This window comes from Bidens hawaiensis, unplaced genomic scaffold (assembly GCF_021521415.1).
Source record: "Bidens hawaiensis isolate Kalapana, Puna unplaced genomic scaffold, B.hawaiensis_p1.1 tig00013186_1, whole genome shotgun sequence".
NCBI classification, from domain to species: Eukaryota; Viridiplantae; Streptophyta; class Magnoliopsida; order Asterales; family Asteraceae; genus Bidens; species Bidens hawaiensis.
The window spans coordinates 603,192-612,730 of NW_027492112.1; the positions used below are offsets into that span (position 1 = coordinate 603,192).

Here is a 9,539-nt window from a genome sequence, read left to right on the forward strand (position 1 = left end):
ACATGTCGCTTTAGGCCTTAAAAGACGTTGAGCCGGCCCTGCCCGCAACCTTGTACATAAATCCGCCCTGTTTATATGTATAAAGTAGGAAAGCAAATCTAAGATATTTTGTGCAAATAAAATGTTAAATAAATTACTAAAGTTTATGAATCAATAATTATAAAAGATATCAAGAAATTTATATATAGTATAATCCTAGATCCCATGAGATATGTTTCCTAGATTGTATACTTTAAAGTTAAACCTTCGAAGTACAAAGCCCGAACTCAACTAAAACCCCATAAATCCACCGGATGATCTTAGTCTTCGCTTTGCTTCTGCCGTTGCTTTGCTTCTTGAATTTTTACCCAGGTAAATAAGTCTCGAACCACTCTTATTTATTTGATTTAAAATAAATAAAAACCATTAGCCTATTTTTTTTATATTAAAATAGTTTGAATTATTGTTATGGTAGATGGAGGTAAATCAGATTTCTTGTAATGATCAGTCTGCAAGTTGTTGTTACCAGTTGTTTATGGGTGACATGCTGAAAACTTATTATTATAAGTGTCGAATCAGTGAGCCTCAGGGAAGACGAATCCGAGCGTGTTTCCATGGCTGGGTTATTCTCTCCAACCATCCGGACCCGACCAGTGTCGACCTGTGGTCTCTTTGGAACCCGAGTACATCTATGCTGATTCATCTCCCACCTTGGTTTGGTACTTCTGATCATGCTTGCTGTTTGTCATCTCCTCCTGGTGATCCAGGATCGGTTTTTCTGTTGTTCTCAGAAGCAATTCCTAACATTGTTTTTTATCGGTTAGATCGTAAAAGAGAGGGGCTAAAATGGACCAAGATGTCATATGCTAAATAGCTCCAGAGCATAAGCGGTGCGGATGACCGTATCCTAGAATGCCCAACTTGTTGCAATGGCAAAGTATATGCCATGACCAGCTTGGGGCCTTATTATAGGTATGTTATCGAGGTTGGCATTGTGGTTAAAGATAAAGAAGTTGTGATAAGTCTAAAGCCGGTTGTGAAAGTTCCCGATGCTCCCTATTTTAGTTTCCACACCATCTATTCTTTTTTGAAAGGATATGGTACAGAATTGTTCTACATTGAAATAAGTTTTAAAGATGAAACGACGATTGTCGAGGTGCGTTTGTTTAACCTAGATATGACTGGTATGATGTGGGAGGAATTGGAAGACCTCAAAGACGCTACGTTTTTCCTGGAATTATCTTCATACTCGGCATTCTACAAGTCTGCAGCTGCCTCATAGATCGGAGGTTGCGTTCATGTTCTTGGTCGGATGAACAAAATAATCTCATTCCATGTCAAAGATAGAACCATGTCTCTATCTCCAATGGCCTATATTGCGAGAGAAAGCCAAGTGTTAGTATGGGCTATGCTTGAATGCAGGTATTGCTTTTATTTATTTTAGGTACATTTCTTAAATAAATTTGTAGCTAGAATGTGTTTACTTATCATCATGTTTTGAGTAGGTTGTTAGAAGCTAAAGAGAAGGACATTGATATAGTCATAAGATCAGTTAACCGTGATGAGACTGAATTTGATAACACAAGAAGTGAGTCACACTTGCTCAATGTTCCATTTCATATTTTGCAAATGATTTCAGAGCGTTGTTCTCGCGCTGAGATCCAGAGTTTCCGTGCTACATGCAAATGTTGTTATTTAGCAACACCATTGTGGAGACTGCGAATGTATTCACCATGGTTTTTGGTGTTAGACGAATATAGAGGCACTCTCACTTTCACAGATCCAATCTGCGGTAACGAGTGTATTAAAAAAAACCCTCTAAAACTCATGGGTGATTGCCAGATATTATGTTCCAGGTATGGTTGGCTGTTGATGTCTAAGAATAATGGATGGGAGCTGGTGTTCTTTAACCCATTTATAGGTAAAATCCGTAAGCTTCCGAAGATGCCTCGTTCTTCTAGAAGCATTTGTTTTTCAGCACCACCTATTTCTCCCGATTGTATGGTTGTTGGGTTCACAACACACGAGCCCTTTCATGTCTACATCCACTTTGTGTCTCGAAAACCACCATCATGGCATGCATATCGTTTGGATTTTGGCACTAATGATCCATATTCTTTACGCCTTCCTACATTCAGTGGCCGGGATATTTATGCATTGTGTAACAATGGAAGAATTGTTGCTTTTAGAGACATTGGTAAAGAAGATTACTATTGGGAGGTTGTTAAAGACAAAGCCCCTATGAGTTGTTGCAAACCTCATTCAGAGGTGTTTCTACCAAAATGCGATCAACATCTTTTACTTGTTATTGTGAGCGACCTTGGAGAATCCGTTGAGGTGTTCAAACCGAACGATTCGACAAAAGAATGGGAGAATATAGATAGTTTAGGAACACACATGATTTATATTTCGGAATTATCATGCATCTGCCTCGAAGCCAGATTACCACAAATGAGGAACAAGATCTACTTTCCAAGTTTATTACGCGAGTCGCAGGTGTTCTATTCTCTCGAGACATGCAGGTATCACTCATTTGATGACAAAATTATCCAAGAAAGTTTCGGAGCTAGCTTACACGAGACTATGCATCCTTGTGGCCCTCATACATGGATTGAATATGGCTGGTTCTAAGATAAGAAGAGTACGTGGCACAACTGGTGTTTATTAGAATAGAATGTTTACAGTTTTAATGTTAGGAGTTCCTGCTATATATGTTGGTAAATCTTTTATTTCATTTTCTTTTGTTCCACCTTCAACTCATTTTCTTATTTTAACAAGAAATGTATTTTAATATTATTATCAATCTTATAACAGATTAATTTGTTAAAATGATTAATAAAATGATTAAAAGTTAAACTTCATTGAGTTATTAAAATTAAACCGAGTGAAGTAAATATTTTGAGGAGTGTAAGTTAATGAATAAAAGTTAATAAAAATCATGCAGGCTGGTGCACTTTGTTGAATTGAATGTTGTCTTGTTATTCAAACAGTCCTTTTAATTCTGGTGGTTTCTAGGGCAATGTGCCCACAACTTGGGCGAGAAGCAAGTGGAACAACCCCCCGGCGATATGTGGGCGAAAAGAGGCGGGGGGTTCTTTTGTCGCCCGCTTGAAGTAGAAAATAATAATATAATATTAATATTACCGTTGGATAACGGCTAAATTAAAAAAAATAAATTAAAAACTTAATATAAATATCAAACCAATTAAACCATTTTCACCATATCATACACAAACTCAAACATAAAATTACCAATCATTTTCATTATTTCATACTTCTTCAAACTCAACGGGTCCCCCCCGGATTTCACGATGAGATTTGGGATCAGTTAATCAACGAGATTCAAAGAATTCATTAGATTCATCGACGAGTGGCGGAAGAGCATTTAGAGGTCACGAACACGGTTCGGTCCGTCGCCAATAACATAGTGTCCGGCTCTACTAGCTATTCGCCACCACGTAAACGGGCATATATCCTTCGGGATCGTAAGCAAGCAAGCAATCGTTTGATGAAGAACTACTTCAACGACACACCTACATATAACAACGCTATGTTTCGACGTTGTTTTCGGATGTCCAGGCGTTTATTTTTTGCGCATCGTTGGAGATATGGAGCGGGAGTATGAGTATTTTCAACAGAAACCCGACGCAAGAGGATATTTAGGATTCTCCGCTATCCAAAAGTGTACTTCAGCTCTACGCATCCTCGCATACGGCAACACGACCGATATCAATGACGAGTATTTAAAGATGGCTGAGAAAACAATGAGAGATGCGTTGGAGAATTTTTGCATCGGTAAAATTTAAATTGTTTGTATTAATTATTGTTTTTAATATAAATATTTTTAATATTGTTATTAATATAAATATTTTTTAATAATTTATTTGTGTAAGAATAATACAATTATACTCTCGTCGTTACTGAGGATTCCTACTTCAAACGACCTGACTCGCATATACGATGTACACGAAAGCAAACATTCTTTTCCATACATGATGGGGAGTATAGATTGCATGCATTGGGAGTGGGCCAACTGTCCAACCGCATGGCGAGGTCAATACACTCATGGTGACCATGGAGTGCCAACGGTTAGTGTCACACCCCGGCTTAGGGCCTAAGCGTATGACCAATTTTTAATATTGCATGCATTTGATTTATAAATCATATTTAAATCTTGTTTATAATATTTTAATAATTTAAAACTGAGCTATCTCTATCTTGCGAGCGTCTATCTTCATGAATGACTATGTTCCTTGCTACCTATGCTAATATGTTTCCCTGAAATGTGGGGAAAAATACGTCAGCTATATGCTGGTGAACACGTATGACTCTATAGAACATTTGAATGACATTACAATACAATTATAGTTTTCTCTACAAGCTCAGCAGAAGCATTTCTACTTCTGGTCTATGTACCACTGCCCTACACACACAATTATTCCGAGCCACGTAGCCCTTAATGGGAAACTAGTTATGACCATTAGCCCGCGGCCACGTAGCCTTTGGATGATTAGGCTGAACGGTTATGTTTGGATCCAGACACATGTGTATTCGGTCTGAGTTGATTTTATTTTCTAATTTGTATTATAACGTTTTAGAGATCACATAACCTCATGTAAACATTGACTGAATCGTTAAGACAAACACCCGTTCATCTTATCCAGTATAAATATGTTTTGACTGATTAAAAAGGTTAACGTATTCACGTTATAAAATGTTTGAACGTATTCACCCGTGATTGTCTGTTCTGAATGATTGGTGATCTCGTTTGAAACCTTGACTGTGAATGAATGATTGATTGACTGACTGATTGATTGATTGACCTATAATAAAATAGGTATATAAATATCCGGATCGTCTCTTGATCCGGCTATAGACCTTTAGTCTGGTTTAAATAGCTTTAAACCTTGATTGATCATTTGTTTGAATAAAATATCTAGACCTGTAATCTTTCTGTTTATTGACTAATCATATGCTGAGTTTCTTCTTCATGAAGAAACATCTATAATATGTTTCTTCTTCAAGAAAAAACATTCATTAACTGTTATGCATGTAAAATCTTTTGTTTCTTACACATGAAGAAACAATGTTTTAACTATATTCTTTATATATGAATGATATGTTTCTTAATCGTGAAGAAAATATATTTTTTTATGAAGGCAAAACTGATGTTTATTAATTGTAAAGAAACACTATTATAATCCTTTGTATGTTTAAAGCTTATGTAAACATAATTATGATCAAGGTTGGGCTATACCCTCGACTATGGTCTAAGCCATAAAATAATTACTTAGGTCAGAACCGCTACCTTACACGGGTATTCGAAGTTAGATACCTAAGTTTATACGAGCAGCACATCTACTCTATGTCGCGTACTAGTGCTTAAATTGTCAGAACTTCGGGGCTTAGCACAAACTTCAAGGTTGGCACGCAAAACGAGGCAACATATGGTGGTCGTCATGTCGTGCACGTACTTCGAGACAGAATGTCGGGTTAATTTTGTGTGGCACGTACTTCGAGGTATCGTCGGTAAATGGCACGGGTTACGAGGTGACGATTATCGGGTCGGGGCACGGAAACAGAGATAGAGGGAGAATATTTATAGAGAGAGAAAGGTTTTTGGTGTGAGAAATGAATGTGCCGTGAACCCTACTTTTATAGCTGATTTTGTAACCCGCCGCGATACGCGATGGGTCTTAGTAACCCCGTCGCGTATCGCGGCGCCGCAATAAATACGACGCCATACTAGAAGCTGTCACGTGTCCGCTGACTCGTCAAGGTCTATCACGATACGCGATGACCTGTGTTCTAGGCTCATCGCGTAGCGCGATGGGTCCCTGAACTCAATCTTTCACTTTTAGTCGGCCATCAAAGCGCTACATTGCGCCCATCGCCCGTGCGCGTGCGCGTCGGGTGCTTCGCACCCTCCGCTAGGACCACTGGGTGCATACTAGTCATAAAAGAATATTACTATGGAATTTTATCTCTTTGTAAAGAGCTTCCAAATCTTTACCACTTTCCATGTGGGATGAATTCCATTTTCCTTATTTATACCCATGTGGAAATCTTTCATTTTCTTACATCATTCAATGTGGGATGGAATTTCCTTATTCCATATCCTTAACATGAGATGACTTTATTTATGGGATATTTTTATTTCCTTATATAATGTTTATATTTTCTTTATTTAATTTTTTCTCATTATTTATTTTAGAGAATAATTTTGATCCTTCAACTTAACTAAGTTGTCAAATTTGGACCAAAATTTTGGGGATGTTACAGTTAGTCTTCAAGCCATTTGTTCACTCGACCTCTGGATTTGGTTAGCCTACTTCGGCTTAGTCGGGTCCAACAACGACATAAACGTTCTCAACGCGTCACCCGTGTTAGAGTATTACATCAGCCGTAGCATACCCGTCTTACCGTTTTATGCCAACGATACTTTCTATCATTACAGATACTATTTAGGAGATGGAATATATCCAGAGTACTCGATCATCGTCAAGACGTTTCAAGACCCGACTCCGGTTGGTTAAGTTTCGAAAGTCATAAGGCAAGGCTTCATGGAGGACTTCGTGTTCTTGATTATCTATACACACACATATAACTTATTATACATATCATTTATGCCTAACTTCTGCTCATTTTAGTTTGTTAGTCACATTTACAAGTCTTGGGTATGTGTAATCCATCTATGAACTCATTGTGAGATGGAAACCGAACCAAACCGAACTTTTGTTAAAAAGACTTGTTGTTGACCTTTTTAGTTGTAGAACTTAAATATCTTCATTTGTACATTATTATACAAGATCTATGATATATGGATATGTGGAATCCATCTATGAACTTTTTGTGAGATGGAAACCGAACCGATCCGACTTTTACTCGCTTAAGACACACAAGTGTGTTTTTAGCTACCAAGACTTGTATATTTCTTTAAAAATAGTTTACAAACTGATTTTAATTATTTTCTTAAGTACTTGGAATTGTTATATCCAACTTGATCTCATCACATAGTTTGGACCGACAAAACCGAACACTCGCTTAACGTGCGTTGTTAGTTCTAAACAATAGATCTACATACTTGGTTAAGTGTTAGTATATTTTAATGAGTTATCTCATAACAATTAATATGTTGGAAAGTTGACTTTGGGTTTGACCATTTGTCAAGACCCGAACCGACAACCCGAACACTCGTTAAAGACCTGTTTTAGTATCTTTGTCCCAAAGGAACTTGCATTTTAGCATTTTTCCCACCTTATTACTTAACATTGGTTAAGTAAATATTAAGGTTAGATACTTTAACCCGGTTTCGAGCAAACTTACATTTTTAAAGGATTGTTATTATAAATTCTTAAATAGTTACATTTTAAACCTTGAACTTTAATTGTTTACTTATTGCAACAATTATTTTATTTAAAGATCTTCAAGACAACCATTCTAAATCCAAGATTTTATTGTCATTTAGGCCTTGCTCATTAAACTTCATCCATCCGGTTATTCATCTTTTACCGATCAAGTTTTATACTTGAACGTGAGTAACTTCATACCCCGTTTTCTATCTTTGTTTTGGGGTGACATTTCATACTTATTCAAATCAAATGCTTTATACTTGAGTCTTAAACCACAAACATTGTTGTATACTTTACTTGAATAATTGCTCGATTTGGTGTTCTATGCTACATGTCTATGTGTTTATCGCTTTCGGTTGGTGGAATCTATAAATCCTAGACTACTTGGCATCCCCTTGTAGCAAGGTGTCGTTAACGTAATGCAATTAACGATATTCTATTAAATCCTAGACTACTTGGCAACCCCTTGTAGCTAGGTGGCGCTAACGTAATTCTATTAGCGATTGTCAATTTATCTAAGTTGTTGCTTTTATTTATGGTTTTGTATACTAGTTTTGTGGCTCTTCATACTATATATCTATTGTTCAAACTTATGAATTGCTCACCAACCTTTGTGTTGACAAACTTTATTTTATGAAATGTTACAGGTTTGCATCTAGGTTGATTATGGAGTTCGGTGAAGAAAACGTAACAAATACCGTTAGGATATTATTAAAAATGAACAATATTTGATTTGCTATATTTTGTTATATTTTGTTGTATTTGACTTATGAATATTTGGTTATGTGACATTTTCGATGTTGTGAAATGAAATGAGTTTGTTGAATATTGTCGCTTTAAATAGTGTCATGCGCTTATGAGCAATCGTTGCATTCCGGCATGTTCCGCCGCCTTTGGTCGGGGTGTGACAGATTTGTTTGTAACACCCTTGGCAAACACAACATCGTCCCACTCTTAGGCTATCCCAAATCGGTCGTGGACAAGAGAGATTCTTGGTTCATAAGTAATGTCCTGCCTCTTAACATCACCAACGCGTTTTGGGCAACCAAAAACAAATCCGTGAGCTCTTCGTGGGCAGAGCGGACAATATTGGTGGTACGAGAGGCCGGGGTGTTACAGGTGGTATCAAAGCCACTCTTGTGCCGTTCGGGATGATGGGACATGCCTCATCGAGGACGATGAGTCCAAAGGGGGGTTGTTTGTAACACCCTTGGCAAACACAACATCGTCCCACTCTTAGGCTATCCCAAATCGGCCGTGGACAAGAGAGATTCTTGGTTCATAAGTAATGTCCTGCCTCATCGAGGACGATGAGTCCAAAGGGGGGTTGTTTGTAACACCCTTGGCAAACACAACATCGTCCCACTCTTAGGCTATCCCAAATCGGCCGTGGACAAGAGAGATTCTTGGTTCATAAGTAATGTCCTGCCTCTTAACATCACCAACGCGTTTTGGGCAACCAAAAACAAATCTGTGAGCTCTTCGTGGGCAGAGCGGACAATATTGGTGGTACGAGAGGCCGGGGTGTTACACTGACTGGGTGAAACGTGTTACAATTCGCCTAATTTGTAGCTCATCCACTACGCATAGTGTGACAACTGCCCTATCCGACCCGACCCAGGTACCCGTTTCCGAATCCGATTCTTTTTATGATTTAAAATTTGATTATTAATCTTTATAAATTTAACATTTAATAAATTATATATATATATATATATATTTTTATATTACTTACTAATAATAATATTTCCTCTCTCTCTTGTCGCCGTCCCGCCTCTTTTCTCTCTTGTCGCCGTCCCGCCTCTCTCTCTTTCTTGTCGCCGTCCCGCCCCTCTGCTTAACCCTTAAGCCTTGAACCCCTTTTTCTCTACCCTTTGCTAGTCCTTTGGTTCTTCCCGCCTAAGGATGTCCGCGCAGCTCCACGCGCCAGACTCCTTACAAGGAAGCCTGCGTGAAGACCTGTTGTTCCTGCGATACGCGAGGCGAACTGTTCCCGCAGCGCGCTAAGAATGGTAGTTCTTCCCGCGACGCGCCAAGGATTTGTAGTTCTTCCCGCGACGCGCTAAGGATTGTTGTTCTTCCCGCGGCGCGCTAAGGAGTTGTAGTTCTTCCCGCGACGCGCTAAGGATTATAGTTCTTCCCGCGACGCGCTAAGAATCGTAGTTCTTCCCGCGGCGCGCTAAGGATTGTAGTTCTTCCCGCGGCGCG

General features: G+C 38.5%; 1 protein-coding gene across 1 annotated transcript; it reads left to right on the forward strand.

The window, feature by feature from the left end:
• The first annotated feature begins 454 nt into the window (after positions 1-454).
• LOC143543546 (F-box/kelch-repeat protein At1g57790-like) lies at positions 455-2,610 on the forward strand. The gene is made up of 3 exons (XM_077035848.1): positions 455-497; positions 1,116-1,139; positions 1,532-2,610. The coding sequence occupies exons 1-3, from the start codon at positions 455-457 to the stop codon at positions 2,608-2,610; spliced, it is 1,146 nt and encodes a 381-aa protein (XP_076891963.1).
• Positions 2,611-9,539: the final 6,929 nt, after the last annotated feature.